Consider the following 17,343-nt stretch of genomic DNA (forward strand, 5'->3'; position numbering starts at 1 on the left):
GAGATGGGGAATAAATTCGAGGGCGGGAATTGTGATGGGAATGTATCCCCCGTCCCCGTCCCGCCCCATTGACATCCCTATAACACGCATATGAATTATAGTTTATCAATACTATTTTAATTTGTAGAGCCTTCACATTATGAAATATTTATGCATAGTTATCTGGGTTCCTCTAAACATTTATAGAAAGTGGAATAGATCAAGTTTTTAAATAATGGTCGCGATCGGGTAAAAACTTTTGCAATTTTGGTTGATAGAGATTTTGTGATATTGACTGTGGCCGTGGTAGTGCGAGTTAACTACAATTTATTCTTCATAAGAAAAAGTGAATAACGATATTGGTATCGGCATATTTTGATACCATTTTATTTGCGATAAAGGTTCAATTTTTTAAAGCTTTAAAAGAGAGATTATTTCGTCTACCAATGTATTCTTTAATATGATTACTTCCGCCCACAAGTGAACGAACCAAATCATATAATTATTGTGGAAACACACAATCATGTGAAAAAAATATGGAAGAGAATTCAGGAAGTGGAGTAGGCTATCAACCAAGAATTTTCCAAAGTAAAACAACACAGTTACATTGAAAGGTTGAAGATGTGGTTCTCGAATACACCCTTGAATGTGGTGCTAAGTCCACTCGTAATAATTTATACGGAAAAGACAATTTTTTTTGAAAATTATACCAACTAATATCTCCGAAGATAACAATAAAATACTCGGAAAATTCAATATGTAGGATGTGAAGAAAAAGCTCTAAAATTTCAAATAGTGAAAATGAGAGTAAAGCGAAAAATTGTGAAGTTTAAGGGTGCGTTTGAGTAGTTTAAAAATGAGGGACTCAACTGAACAACTTTTGCCTATTCTATTTTCTGAAGAAACTAATCATAGAAGTAGACAAAACATATGGTAAGAGATTAGGTAAAATTATGAATTTTAGTCCCTCACATAATCATGTGACAATAGGGGGTGATGTGTGAGAAATTATTTGTGACAATAGGGGGAGACGGTCAAAGAATTCTCATACAAAATAATTTGTGCTTCAAAAAAATGGGAAACTGTTGCAAGGCATCATCGTCAATGGAGTGGGATGGAGAAGACTGGGGATCTTTAAACTCATCAAACAACAAGGTGTTTGACGAAGCTGTTCATCTTGATCATCGTCAGAATAATGAGAATGATGTGTTAGGAAAGCTTAGAGATTCTTGTGATGCAAATGGGAAAGTGACGTTGAAGATTTCAAAGAGCGAGCTAGCTGAATTATTAGGAGCTATACAACAGAATAATAATAATAATAATCAACAGCCTCAGAAGCAAATGAGGAAGAAGAAGAAGAAGAAAGAATTAAGTTCAGCAGAAGAAGTTCTGATTCGGTTAATGAAATCTAGAGATCATGAAATTGCAAATAAGCGTCACTGCAGTAGTAACTGGAAACCGGTGCTAGACACTATTCCTGAGTGAATAATTGTAGTAACTACTTACGTCAACTTGTTGTTAAAGTTAATGAGAATTACACACTAGTACTGGCGCTAGCTGAAAGGTCGATTGAGCATTTGTTTGATCCTCTACTCTCTCATGTAAATGATTAGATATACATGGAGACTCGTTTGTCGTTAGGGTCCGTTATATATTTTTAAGGGTGTTTGCAGCGCTATTAGAGTCGGTTTAAAGAAAAAATAACTTGCGATTTGATTTGGATAATTAGTTAAATTATCGATCCGATCTTACTTCATACGATTTAATTTAGATCTATTTGTGGATATTCAATTTACAAATTATAATTTTTTTTATCAATATTAATATTTTAAAAATATTATAAAATTAATAATAGTTTTGAAGAAATATATAAACATATACATTAGAAAATAAAATTACAAAATGAAAATGTTCGAATATTTAAATAAAATAATACAAATAAGTGGATAAATTAAATTAATAATTAGTATTAAAAAATTAAATATTAATAACATAGTATATACACTAATAGAAAGTTAATAAGCATAGTATGTCATACTAATAGAAAGTTAATAAGTATTGAAATATCCCTAGTATTCTTAATCAAGATTTACTTATTAAAAAAAAACCAGTTTTTTCCAAAAAAAAATCCGATAAATTATCATGTTCTTTTACAAAAATATGGAAATATTTAAGCGAAACACTTGAGTTAAGCGGATTTTTTTCAAAAAAAAAAATCAATAAATCTTGAAGACATCCTTAAAAATATGATATATTTCATTAAAAAATCGATATTGTTTTCCAAATGTTCAGTACATCACAAAAATTAGAGGTGACAAACGGAGATGTCCACTTCGTTTATGACGCCTCGCAAAAGTCCGTAAAAAAATAGAGTGGGACGGACATAGTTGAGGGTGCGTGTCTAAAACTTTAATCCGTCTCGAAAAAAATGAAAGTGGGACAGAGAATGTCCACTAACTTTGTATCTCTTAACCTTAAAATTATAAAATTTTATTTAAATGTCTGTGCCTGCAAAAGTCCGCAAAAAAATAGAATGAAATGTGACAAACATTTTTGAGGTTGCATGGCTAAAACTTTGGTCAACCCAAAAAAAGTGCGGGTAAAACGAAAATGTTCTACCGACCGGAAGCATTTTGTCACCCTTGATAAAAACACTTCAAAAATCTACAAAACTATAATTTTTTATTTATTTCATAGATATTTTAGTAAACATTTTGAGAGGTGTCAAATTAAAAAAATAAGGACAAAATCTCTAAAGTCTTTACTAGACAAATTAACATATATAGTCAAATGTACAAAATCTACAACAAAGAAAATACAAACCCCTGCCTCAATCAAACCAAAGTCTGAGACCGGGCATTTCATTTTCATTTTTCTAGCATTTTAGTCAATCAAAACATGCCTCTGTCATTTTTCTTATCCAATCAGAAACAATATATTTGACGTATTTTATTTTCCTTGTTTTTTAATCTCATATGATTGGTACTATCTATTTGTCTTTGGCGACTACAAATATTTTCTAAATATTCGCTTCCAATTTAATACAAATATTCATTTCATTTTTTAGGGTGGTCATCAAAGATGAACCTAAATATTAAGTAGAATTAGTATGATAACACCCTCATAGAAAATAAGGAATTAAATAGTTAAAATGTATACCATTTTTCTTTGATTTTTCTTCTTATATTTTGTTTCCCAAACAAAACAAATCATAACCATTCCATCTTCTTCTTATTGCCATTCATAAATCAACAATTATAACATGTTTGATATGAACATGATCATTCAAAACCATTATCCCTAAATAAATGAAAAAAAAACACTTTTAATAGAGTTTAACTCCTTGCACGACTTTTGGTCAAAAAAAAAAAACTCCTTGCACGACTTTTATTTATATTTTCTTGTAAATAAATTGTTGATATTTATAAATCAACAATTATAAGAACAATAAAAAAATGCTCATAACTTATTTCTTTGAAAATAAATAAATTAGGACATTAAATCTCTTTTTAATTTAATATTCCATATGAAATTGATTTTATTGAGTCGACTTATACCCTAACTCATCAACATATATGTCTAATGCGTAAATATCATTTTATGGCAAAGGAGAGTTAATGATTTGTTAACTCAACAAAGTTTACAGAAAGCACTTCATGATGAAAAACCGCCGAACATCACAACCATTGATTGAAACGAGATAAAGGAGAAGGCTGCAAGTTTGATAAGACTTTGTGTTTCTAATGACGTGATGAATTATATCCGAGACCTCACAACTCCGAAGAATGTCTGGGATAAATTGGAAAATTAATACATGTCTATGACGCTCACGAACAAATTGTTCGTAAAGCATCGCCTCTATAACATGAAGTTGCAAGCTCATGTCAACGCTTTCAACAACATCCTCGTTGATTTTCCACATTTTGGTGTGAAGGTTAACGATGAGGATAAACCTATTATTTTTTGTGCTCTTTACCAAGCTCTTATGACCAGTTAGGGACCATTCTCACATATGGGAAGAAAACAATCAAGTTGGATTCTATTTCTTCTAACCTTTTACAACACGCACAACGTCACTAAAGTGTAGAGGAGGGTGGAGGAAGTCCAGGTGAAGATTTGTTTGTGAATAGAGGTCAAGACCGTGGCAGAGACAACGACAAGGAAGTGAATTTAGGAAATAAAAAGAGTTCAAGGCCAAGGAGAGAAAAACATCATAATTTTATGGTTGCAAATGATAACAATGTCCAGGGAGATGTATCATTTGTTGAAAATGATAACGATGCAACCTAATTGTGGCACACACGCTTGGATCATCTTAGTGAACGTGGGATGAAGGAACCACATAAGAGGAATTTGGTGAAGGGTGTTTGCAGTTGCACAATTGGAATGTGCAAGTATTTTGTTCTTGGGAAATGGTGTAGAGTTCGTTTCAAGACCAAACAACACAAGACTAAGGGAGTCTTAGACTATGTCCATTATGATGTCTGGGGTCCTACAAAAGAGCCCTCCGTTAGAGGTTTCATGTACTTTATGGCATTCACTGATGTTTTTTATCATAAAGTCTAGGTTTATTTTATGAAATATAAATATGAGGTCTTTGCCAAGTTCAAATTGTGGAAGGTAGAAGTTGAGAACCACACATGGATAAAAATAAAGTATTTGCGGTATAATGATAGAACTGAATACACTGACAAAAAATTAAAGCATTTATTTTAGGATAATGTAATCTAGAGACGCTATTTTGTGAGGAAAACACCACAACAAAATGGTGTTGCAGAGAGGATGAACATGTCTCTAACGGAGAAGGCAAGGCGTCTTTGGTTGAATAATGGTCTTTCAAAAGGTTTCTAGGAAGCAACACTCAATATGGCATGCTATCTATTCAAAAGATCACCATGGGCTTTATTGGATGGCAAAGTTACGCAGGAAGTGTGGATAGGTAACATCATTAATCTAAATAATTTGAGGATTTTCGGGTGTCCAACATATGTGCTGATTGACATTGAGGATCAATCTAAACTTGACCCCAAGTTAAAAAATTCATCTTTTTTTACTATAATAAAGGTTTGAAGGGGTACCAATTATGGGATTCGGTTGAGAGGAAGATGGTTGTTAGCAGAGACGTTAGATTTGATGAACATTTGATGTTGAAAATTGAAATAGTCATATATGAAAGTTGTGTCAGATATTAAGGTAGAAAATTCTAATCAGAACAAGATTTAGGTGGACATTGCGGAGCAACCAATGAGTCCAATTTAGATTGTAGCCCAACAAAAGGATGAACATGACTCAGATTCAGGTGGAGTGCAAGATTCAGATGGAGTACAAGATTATACACTTGTGCGTGAAAGGGAGCCTTGTCATATTAAACTTCTAGTGAGATATGAGTTTGAAGACTTAGCAGCAAATGCTCTTCTTACCAGCTCAGGAGACCCTTCAACTTTTCGAGAGGCTATGGTTAGCTAGGAGAAAGATTAGTGGATGGGTGATACGTTGGAGGAGATGGAATGCTTGAAAAAGAATGAGACATGGAATCTTGTTCAGCTACCACAAGAAAAGAGAGTTATTGGTTTCAAGTGGGTGTACAAGAAAAATCAAGCAGTAATAGAAAAATAAAAGGAAAATTTCATGGCTCGCCTAGTTGCAAAGGGGTATTCAAAACAGAAAGGGGTTGATTATGATGAGATTTGCAATCAACTTATTAGACACACTTTTATAAGAGAAGTATTGGTCATGGTAGCCAGTAGGAATATGCATTTGGTGCAGATGGATTTGAAAACAACTTTTCTCCATGGTAATATAGAGTAGAAAATCTATATGGAACAGCCAGAGGGTTTTAGTGATACTAGACATGACAGACTTGTTTGCAAATTGAATAACTCTTTGTATGACTTAAAATAGTGTCAAAGGAAGTGGTACAAGCACTTTGATTCATACATGCTCCAAATTGACTATAGAAGGTGTGATTATGGTTGTTTTGTGTATGTGAGGAGCCTTGATGTTTCCTATTTTATAATTTTCCTATTACTTTATGTTGATGAAATTTTGATTATTGCAACCATTTGTATAATATAATTGTGTTGACACCAAGTTAGGTAAGGAGTTTGATATGAAGAATCTGGGTGCTGCAAAGAAGATTTTTGGGATGGAAATTTACAGGGATAGGGGAGCTAATAAATCATGGTTGTCTCAGAAAAAGCAATATTGAAGGTGTTTTGAGCATATTTGACATGAGAAAAAGCAAAGCCTGTGAGTACTCCATTGGTGAATTATTTTAAGCTTTCTTTGGAAAAATGTCTATAAACATACTCAAAGATTGAAGGTATGTCTAAGATTCCTTATGTCAGTGCAGTTAGTTGTTTGATGTATGTTATAGTTTGCACAAGCTGTTAGTCAAGTGGGCAAGTTCATGTCCTAGCCACAGAAGCACTATTGGAAAGCAGTCAAGTGGATCATAAGGTACTTGAAGGGTACCATGCATCATGGTATTATGTTCAACATGGAGAAGGGTGTTCCATGAGTTGTGAGATACATGGATTCTGACTATATATGTAGGTGATCTGGATGATAAGTGGTCTATATATTTGGGTATATTTTTACTCTTGTGGGGGGTCTATATACTAGAAATCATCTGTTAAATTCATAATAGCTATGTCTATAACTAAGGCACAATACATGGCATGAAACTGCCAATGAAGCATTATGGCTTACAGTGTTTGTGAAAGAGTTGAGTGTTGGGCAAGGCAAAGTTCAGCTGCATTGTAATTGTCAGAGTGATATCTATTTGGTGAACAATTAGGTGTATTATGCTATGACCAAGCATATTGGTGTAAGGTTCTTCAATAATAGGGAGTTGGCGTCCAAATAGATATTTCTTCAGAAGGTTCACACTTCAAAGAATGCAACTGATATCTTGACCAAGTTAGTCACCATAGACAAGTTCAAACACTATTTGAACTTGTTACATGTTTCTCAGTGTTAAGCTGGAGGTATACCTCCCCAGTTTCTAGGACGAATCATTATGCAAGAAGTCTTCATAGGAGTTTGATATTCTCCAAGGTGAAGATTGTTGAATATGACTCATATTGTTGAGATAATTATGGATTGTTGAGATAACTATTGGTTGTTGAGAGCATAACTCATATTGTTGAGATAATTATGGGTTCTTGAGATAACTATAGGTTGTTAAGAGTATAACTTATATTGTTGAGATAATTATGGCTTGAGATAATGGTTTGTTGAGGCAAACTATGGATTAGAGTTTTAGATAAACTAAATTGTGGTATTATATATATGGCTTGTAACACTATAATTCATATACAATTCACAAGACATAAATAAAGAGAACTATAGCTACTCTATAGTCGCAGACATATATAGGTAATTTGCTCGAACTATATAAATAAAACCTTTTTGTGTTTCTCTCTACTCAAATATGTATTCGCATTACTATTCTAACAACTCTCTTACACGAGTTGTTTTCCCTCATCAAGTGGTATGAATTTTTCAATAAACAAAAACGCTATACAAACTTAAAAGGATGCAAATATCATCAAACTTCTATGAACAAAATTTCTGCTAAACTATTTTTAAGTAAATGATGGAATTTTTTTCCTATCAAACATTATTCACCGATATATTTGATATTAATGTCCAATTCATGTAAAAAAATTTACAGTATTTTGAAATAGATTCACCTATTTCTTCATTTACATCCAATTTATCTTTATTGGTTAGGGGCAAATCAAATTTAAAGTTTAGTGCATCCAAAGACACTTTAAAATTTGTTTGTTGAATCATTATCATGCCATCTTCATCTTCTTCTTATTTATTTCTAATGGTAGTTTGCCAACATAAAATCTAACAAAACCTAAATAACTTTTAACCTAATCTTAATTACACTAATCCGTAAACAAGACTCACCGCAGACCAAGGTCTAGTCTTTTGTTCTGGCATGAACAAATTGATGATCTAATTGTCCATTTTAAAATTTTACGCGGATGACACATCTTGGCAAGTCAACGCTTACACATGAGCATAAGTTGTCATGATTTATTTTCTCAAGACATAATTACCAAGGTTTTAAAAAATTGTCCACGACCGTGAATACGGCCGCAACAAAATGGTATCAGAACCGATTCAGTTATTCACCGTTTTAGAACTGAGAAAAAAAGTGCAAACGAAACGCCTTTACGGCTACCATAAGATGTCGTTTCGCCCGCAAAATACAGTTAGAGCCGGTTACGCACCATTATTGATGAAATTTTTTATTCTGAAAGTACAAATACATGAATAAAAATATTGAAATTTTAAAGTAAAATTTTATTTTATTGTAAAATTTTATTTTATTGTAAAAATGAAAATATACTAATTTTATAAGAATTCTACTCTTTTTATAAGAATATTAATTTCTGCAATGTTGTGAGAAATTCACACCACAATGACTTTTATTTGCAACACAATACTTGTACAGACCGAAATCGCGAAAGTCACAATACGACCGAAACATGGCCGTTTTTTAAAACCTTATTATTTACATATATTTTCAAATGACCATAATATATTCATCTTCTTCACTTGTATAATTAGAGGAACTATTTATTATTCGGGAATAGTGTCCAGAACTGGTAGTTTCCATTGACTATTGAAGCGATGATTTTTGGCTTTTATTAACCGATGAAGAACTTGTTCTGCAGATGCCACTTCTTTTTTCATCATCATTTGCTTCTCCGCCTGTTGATTATTATTATTATTATGAGCAGCTTCGTAAAATAACTTATTGCTTGATGATGATGATGATGATGATGATGATGATGAACAACATGGCTTTGGCTCCTTCCTTGGCCTCAAAGATTCCCAGTCCTCTCCACCCCACTCCATTGACGATGCAGGTTTGCAACAGTTTCCCATATTTTCTTACACAACAATAACTAGTTTGAAATATGTATTATTGAATAACAGATTATTTTTTATATGTATTATCAAACTCTTTGAAGAATGATGAATGTTTGTAAAAGAGATAAGGTTTTTTAAGTGAGAGTTTTAATTTGATAGATATGTATATATATAGGAAAATTTGACGTTTGGTTAATAGTGATTGGATTAATTAATAGTAAAAGATGATTAGTTAATTAGTACTCGGCAAGAAGATTGGGTGTGGGATGGCTGCCGAAAAGGATTAATTCAGGAATTACTATAACCTTAGGCGTGTACACGATGTTGGTTGTGAATGTGTGAAAAAGTAAGCAGCTATAGGACTGATTAAAATCGTTTCCAATTTTTTATTTATAAATTTAACTGGTTTATTTCATTTTTTTTTATAAATCCAAGGAGATCAATATAATGAAAAAGAATTAGCCCACAAAGGGAGATGTAGGACTAGGCTAATACACTATCATGAAGGAACAAATAAAAAATTTGGTATACTGTTCATGATATAACATTGAACGGAAAATAGGTGGATTGGTGTTGCAGTAATTTTGCCGACAAAAATCCCACCACTAAAATGATAGACTCTAAAGGAGACTTGGTGAGAAATGTGAAACTTCAATTTTTTAAGAGAGATTATGAAAATAAAGAATGGAAGAGAATGAGAGTTTAAATGAATATTTTAATAGACTCTCAAAATTGGTAAACCAAACAAAGTCACATGGAGATATAATAGATGATCACAAAATTGTTGATAAAATTCTGGTTAGTTTGACGGAAAAATTTGACCCTATGGTGGCTGTTATAGAAGAAACAAAGGACATATCAACTATGTATGTTCAAGGGTTGATAGGGTCTTTGAGGTCCTACGAGCAAAGGTTGTTGCAACACTCTTAAAAATCAATTGAGATACCTTTCAATCTAAACTCAACATTCAGTCCAACAATGGTGTAAATAAGTCCCCAATACAAGGTAGAGGTGAGTCTTCTAGAGGTGGCAGATTTGGAAGAGACAGAGGTAGAGGAAGAAACTCACGAGGAAGAGGAATAGGTGTGAATGGCGGAAGATGGAATGAAGGAGCATATAACATATGGTGCAAAATTTGTAAGAGTAACACTCATGACGAGAATGATTACTAGAACAAGGTCAAACCATAATGTCACAATTGCAAGAGATTCGGGCACATTCAAAAGGATTGTCATTTTGCCAATCAACAACATACTTCATTTGCAGGAGGAGAAAATGATGAAGGTCATTTGGTCTTTTCTTATCAAAAAGTATTTCAAGAAGATAAAAATGTGTGGCATTTGGATAGCAGTTGTAGAAATCATATGACCAGAAAGAAAGAAGATTTTATCAACATTGATTCTTCATTTGGCTCAGAAGTTGAATTGAGCAATGGAGAACATGTTGATGTAAAAGGAAAATACAACATTTGAGTTACAACAAAGCAAGGAAGCAAAGTCATCCATGACACTTTGTATGCACTAGAGTTAGATGAGATCTTGCTACGCATTGGACAGATTTTAGAGCATGGCTATTCTCTAAATTTTGAAAATAGAGAGTGCAAAATCTTTGACTCAAAGAGAAGAAGTGTTGATGCTGTAAAAATGACCAGCAATTGAAACTTTCCCCTTTCTCTAAATTATGAGAATTTTTTTAGCATGATGACTAGAGAAGATAATGACTCTTGTTTATGGAACTAGAGACTTGGGTACTTAAACTACAATAGTCTCAAGTTGCTTTATCAAAAGAAGATGATGGTGCATGGGCTGCCAATAATTGAAGAAAAATATGGTGTGTCTGAAGGATGTATGCTTGGCAAACACCACCGTCAACCATTTCCAAAGGAAGGAGTATGCAGAGCCAAACAAGTGTTGGAACTTGTACTCACAGATGTGAGTGGCCTTATGAATACTTTGTCTCATGGTAAAAACAAGTACTTTGTATTATTTATTAATGATGTTACCTGCATGACATGTGTATATTTTATGAGACAAAAATCTGAAGTTTTTGTGATCTTTAAGAAGTTTAAAGTTGTTAATATTGTTGTGTATTTACTGAATATATGTCCAACAAAGGCTGTATGGAATAAGACTCCATTTGAAGCTTGGAGTGGAAAACCACCTTCAGTTAACCACCTTAAAGTTTTTGGGTGTGTTTCCTATGCTTAAATTCCCAAATAAAAGAGGATAAAGCAGTAAAAAACAAGTGAAAGATGTGTCTTTATTTGCTATAGTTCCATGTCAAAGGGATATAGACTTTACAACTTGATGACAAACAAGGGGATCATTAGTCTGGATGTTGTATTTGATGAGAAGTCTTCTTTGAATTGAGAAGAAGACAAAATGAAGGAGAAAATAGTCCTTGCAATTTTATTATAACAAAATTCAGCAGCTGAAAATGAGCAACCAACCCCATGTACACCAAGTTCTTCATCCTCTCCAAGTTCCCCAATTTCAAGTTCATCATCTCCCAGCTCAACTCCAATAAAATTGAAGGACTTGAGTGATATTTATGCAAGGTGCAACTATTATGTTATGGAATCAGAAAATTTTGATGAGGCAATCAAAGAAGATGTTTGGAGGAATGCGATGCAAGAAGAAATAAATGCAATTGAGAAGAACAAAACATGGAAGTTAGCTGAAAAGCCAAATGACGAAGAAGCTATTGGAGTAAGGTGGGTATACAAATTGAAACATAGTCCAGATGGTTCAATCCAAAGAGCCAAAGCTAGATTAGTAGTAAAAACTATGTCCAACAGCTAGAAATGGATTATATTGAGACTTTTGCTCTGCTTGTACGTTTGGACACCGTGAGAGCAATCATTGCGGTAGCAGCTCAAAAAAGGTTATAATTTGTACCAACTTGATGTGAAGTCAGCTTTATTGAATGGAGAATTAAAATAATAGGTGTATGTGCAGCAACCTCAAGGCTTTGTGACTAAAGTCCAACAGGAAAAAGTTTACAAGTTGAAGAAAGCTCTCTATGGGTTAAAACAAGTCCCTAGAGCATGGTATAGTGAAATTGATAGCTACTTCATTCAACAAGGATTTCAAAGAAGTCAAAGTGAGTCTACCTTGTATGTGAAGCATCAAGGTAAAGATGATTTCCTTCTTGTTTCCCTTTATGTTGATGATTTGGAGTATACGGGTAACAACAAGAAAATGGTTGAAAATTTTAAAATAGAAATGAAGAAAAAATATGAGATGAGTGATATTGGCTTGCTACGTGATAAGACTGTGTGCTTGCAGTTAGTATCCTGATATACTCATTAAGTCGCGACCAACATTCAATTCACAACACAAGTCAAGGTATAAACATGCAAAAATGCAATTTGAGCAAGCAACGGAACCAAGAACTAGAAATCCGGGCAGCGGTGACACTAGCTATAACATGAAACGCACACAGAATTGATCCGAAATAAGCAAACTCAAGCACAATGATCATCTACAAGCAAGTAAGCATAAGCACATGTCAAATTAAAGTCAAGACGCAAAGTTTACACAAAATGGAGTCTAAAAGCGCTAAATCGAAAAATAGGAGTGCGGAAAAGTCAGAACGGATTTGAACGAAAATCGCATGGTAGCCTACTAACGTGCAAACAAATTCAAAAATTCAAATGATTCAAATTAAATCAAAGTGGAAGTATGACTTCCGTGCGCGGGGCAGTAGCAAAATGCTAAAAAAATACGTCTCAGAAACTTATGAAAATCACATGGTTGCTTGAAAACGTGCCAACGGACTAAAAAACTATATGGTTCGGTTAAATTCTAAGCAAAGTGCCACTTCCGTACCCTGGAAGAACTGAAACAAGTTGAAAAATAGTGTCGAAACGAACCGAAAACACACAAAAACCACACAGATGTCACCAAAAGAGCTTACCTATTCAAGTAATGTTGTTACCAGGTGCATCACAATTAATTCCACAATTATCAATTCAAATTCTCATACATATTAGCATCAAGAATTCACAATTAAAATCCGGATTCAAAACTATCTCAAACTTCGACAATTTATGGATATCAGGTTTTGCATCAACACATGAAATTATCAACAATTATACCAAAATTCAAGATCCACGTGATAAACAATTATATCAACCAAATTTGGATCCAAACATCATCAACAATTGATATCAGGACAAGATTCATCAACAACAATTCTTAACAATTCAAATTATGCTCAAAAACTCATTTAATCATTTTATCAAACATTTAGCCTACAAGAAAAATGTTCAAGAATTCACATCACAAATATCAACAATTCACATAATCAAGTAATAGATGTTACCGATTGAATGAAGAGGAGGCTTGATCGGAAGATGAATCCGAAGAAAGATTTGCGATCAGAGCAGAAAATGGAGGGGAAAGAAGTCGCGCGAGATTGGGAGAGAGAGAAAGGATCTTGAGATTCTTTGAATTTTCTTGAAGAAAGTTGTTGCCGATTGTTGAAGTTATGATGAACTTGATGAAGATTGAAGAACAATTGAGAGAATTTGGATATTTGTGATTTTGATCTTTGAGAGAGAGTGAGAGAATGGTTTTAGTGTTTGTGGGAAATGAATTAAAGTTATGAGAATTTTGGATGAAATAGAATATATAAGCAAGTGCAAAAATCGGAGTTTTGGGCTTAATTTCGGGCGCGATGCCCTTCGATGCGGAATCTAGTCTCGACTTTGCCAACAAAGTTGTAGACCTCAGAGTCAGGGTCGTCGTGTCAAAAAATGAGCGTGATACGATGAAAAACGACCGAGATATGAATTATCCGGTGAAACGACAATTAAATCTGAATTTCCTTTTTTGGTTCAGCTCATCCGTTCTGTAAAATAAACTAGAAGCGAAGGTCTTTGGAGCACCGTTCGAACTCGGGCTTGCGAGTGAACTTGTATATAATAACATGTGACCTTGTGTCAAAATATCAGCCACATACGATAAAAATCGACCGAGTTATGATTTTTGCAAGATTGAGAATATGGTAGACCAAAATCCGGTTCCGAATGCGGATTCCACTAAGTTATGCAAATCTGAAATTTTTGGTGAATAATTTGCTCTCGACCCAAACAGACAAACTGAAGAGGACGTCAAGGCGACATTTTAGCAAAAAGAACCGCTCAAAAACGATTTTCCAGTCAAATGTTATGATTTTTTGAATATCCAAAAGACGGCGGTTCAACACACCACTTTCACTGTACAACTCAGGTTAATTGCAAATTCGAAGATCTTCTTCAAAGAATCAATTCTCGACCCAAACATATGAAATGTAGTAGAGATCAAGACATTTCTTTTGGCTCAAGAATCTTATCAAAATGACTTAGCAGACAGAAGTTACAAATTTTCGAACATCCGAAAAGCAGTTGAACAGCAAATCCAAATTTCAGGTAATTTGCACTTTTGAGTATCTTTCTCAAAGAATTGGCTTCCGGCCCGAACACGAAAGATGTAGAGAATGGAAAAACAGACTATTGATCTGAACTATCTCGACCTTCCGATTGGAAGTTACAAATTTTGCATTTGCACCGTAAGGACAAACTTTTGATCTGAACTGTCTCGAAACAACAGAAACTCTTTAATTGCGTTGAACGACAAAATAAATGACTTCCGTAACTTGGAATTATGTACTGATGGAGAGGGAAAATTTTGGGGTGCAACACACAACAATAAATTTGGTTGAGAAGAACATTAGAAGATATTGAAGAGAAGAAAAAGGGAAGCCTACAACTGCATTGTGACAAAAAATCAGCTATTGCCAAGGCAAAGAATCCTGTTTTTCATAGTCGGAGCAAACACATTAACATAAAGCATCACTTCTTTTGAAGTGTGATTAAAGAAGGATATGTGCATTTAGCTTTCTGCAGTTCACAAGAGCAATTTGCCGACATTTTTACTAAAACACTACCAAGAGGAAGATTTTAGCAACTTAGAGAAGCAATGGGAGTTAAAGAGTAACACATTAAGAAGGAATGTTAAACTAATGTTTTGTAACCACCATTATCTTTAGTAAGCATTATGAGAGAATTTTAACTATCACATTATAATTATTATCTTTATTTAGATTTGTGGTAGAGTTGTATCATTAAGATTGAGACAACCAAATAGTCATCATCTTGATTTGTAATGCTAAGTTGTATGAAGTTGGTGTGTGGTGAATTAAATAACATTGGCAAAAGGGAAGAAATATTGTTGCAGGTGATATTCTAGAGTTGGTAAATAATGGGTTTCCTTCCATCTAATAATCGAATAAGAAGGATATTTGTTGTTACAGTTGCCCTCAGTCTTGTTTGAGTCAATCATATTGCCTTTGTTATTTACTCTAGTTTTTTGTACAGACTGATAAGGAACTTTTAGCCAATGTTAGAAAATTTGATATGGCTCGATTATATTGAAGAGTAATTCAATATTCAGAAGATGGACTGATCTTCTGATGGTTACTCAGAAGATAGTATTGACCAGAAGATGTTATCTGGGTCCCATTAGCTTAGCTGTTTAGTAGTAAGGGTACTTTAGTATTTTGTAGTACTGTACTGTTTGTACCTTAGACTTGTTCACTAAGTTTACTGTTTTAGGGCTTATGTGGCAAGATTTTCTTTTCTTATAAATAGCCTTGTAGTAGCTATCATTAATATAGAATACAATATTTATTCTCTCATCCCTTTTTGCGCCGTTATTCCTTTATTCTCTTTGTCACCATCTTTATTCATTGTGCACCAACAATTGGTATCTAGAGCTCCGGTTCCAAACACAGGGAAACACGAGTGAACGTGAGTTTGTGTGACTGTGTGATTGATTTTGTTTCTGGGAAACAAAGTTGTGTTGAATCACATTTTTCTTGATTGTTTGTGGGTTGGGAAACACTGTGTGAGTGTGAGTGAAATCTGTTTTTGTCTGCACAAGTTTAAAGATGAGTGGAAGCAACTTGAATACCAAACTTCCAGTTCTTGATGGTAAAAACTGGAATAGATGGATGATTCAAATGCGTGTATTATTTGGTGCTCAAGATGTTCTAGATCTTGTCACTAGAGGATATATTCCGGTTGCAGCGGATGCAACGGAAGAACAAAGAGAAGCGCAGAGAGAGACGAATAAGAGAGACCAAAAAGCGTTGTTCTTCATCCATCAGTGTGTGGATGTGAATGTGTTTGAGAAGATTGCTGATTCTATGACGTCAAAGGAGGCGTGGGATATACTGGTCAAGTGTTACGGTGGTGACGTATCAGTGAAGAAGGTGAAGCTTCAATCCCTGAGAAAGCAATATGAGAATCTCAACATGAAGAACAATGAGAAAGTCTCTGAGTATATCTCTAGAGTGATTGTGATCACTAATGAGATGAAGGCTTGTGGAGAAACTCTTTCTGAACAAGTGATCATAGAGAAGATATTGAGGTCACTTACTCCTCAATTTGATTATATTGTTGTATCCATTGAACATTCTAAAGATCTGGAAACCATGAGAATAGAAGAGTTGCAAAGCAGTTTAGAAGCACAAGAGTTGCGTCTGACTGAGAGAACTTCTGAGAGAGAGGTTGAGCAAGCTCTGAAGGCTTCTTTTGTCAAGAAGGACCAGAAGCATAGACGTGCTGATAGATTCCAGAAGGAAGCCTCAACTTCTGATGAGAAGAGATATCAGAAGGGAAAGGATAAGAAGAAAGTTCAATGTTACTGTTGCAAACAGTTTGGCCATTTTGCTAGAGACTGTTTGGCAAACAAAGGAAGGAGATCAGAAGAAGCAAATATAGCCAGAGGAGGATCAGATGATGAACCTGTGCTATTGATGGCTTCAGAGTCGAACAAAAGATGTTCGTCAGAATGGTGGTATATGGACACTGGGTGTTCAAATCACTTGACTGGAAACAAACAATGGCTGATAGACTTTGACTCTGAAAGGAGGACAAAGATCAGATGTGCTGATGATAAGTACCTATATGCAGAAGGTATGGGAAATGTCAAAGCCAAAGTGAAGAATGGAAAGACTGTTCTGATCAAGGATGTTTGGTATGTTCCTGGAATCAGAAGCAATCTGATGAGTGTAGGTCAGCTCATTGAGAAAGGTTTCTCAGTTGTTATGAAGAACAACCTCTTGAAGTTGTATGATTCCAATCAGAAGTTGATTATGCAATCTGAACAGGGAATCAACAGAACATTCAAGGTGAATGTAGAAACAACTGAAACAGAGTGTCTGAGTGCTGAAGGCTCAGAAGGTGATAGTAAGTTGTGGCACAAGAGGTTGGGGCACTTGAACTATAGAAGTCTGGGGCATCTAAGTTCTAAGAAGCTCGTACGTGGCATTCCTAAGATTGTAAAGCCTGAGAAGTCATGTGAGGTATGCATGAAAGGCAAACAACCCAAATTGCCATTTGTATCAGAAGTTGCTCCAAGAGCAAAGCATGCTCTGGGAGTAGTGCACTCTGATGTGTGTGGACCATTTCCAGAACCTTCA

General features: G+C 34.4%; 1 protein-coding gene across 1 annotated transcript; it reads left to right on the plus strand.

Moving 5' to 3' along the window:
* The first annotated feature begins 1,053 nt into the window (after nt 1-1,053).
* Nucleotides 1,054-1,464, plus strand: LOC131623449 (uncharacterized). Its single transcript, XM_058894456.1, has one exon. It carries the CDS (start codon nt 1,054-1,056, stop codon nt 1,462-1,464), a length of 411 nt encoding a protein of 136 aa, XP_058750439.1.
* The last annotated feature ends 15,879 nt before the right edge of the window (nt 1,465-17,343 follow it).

The sequence above is a fragment of the Vicia villosa genome, unplaced genomic scaffold (assembly GCF_029867415.1).
Source record: "Vicia villosa cultivar HV-30 ecotype Madison, WI unplaced genomic scaffold, Vvil1.0 ctg.000067F_1_1_3, whole genome shotgun sequence".
Classification (NCBI taxonomy): Eukaryota; Viridiplantae; Streptophyta; class Magnoliopsida; order Fabales; family Fabaceae; genus Vicia; species Vicia villosa.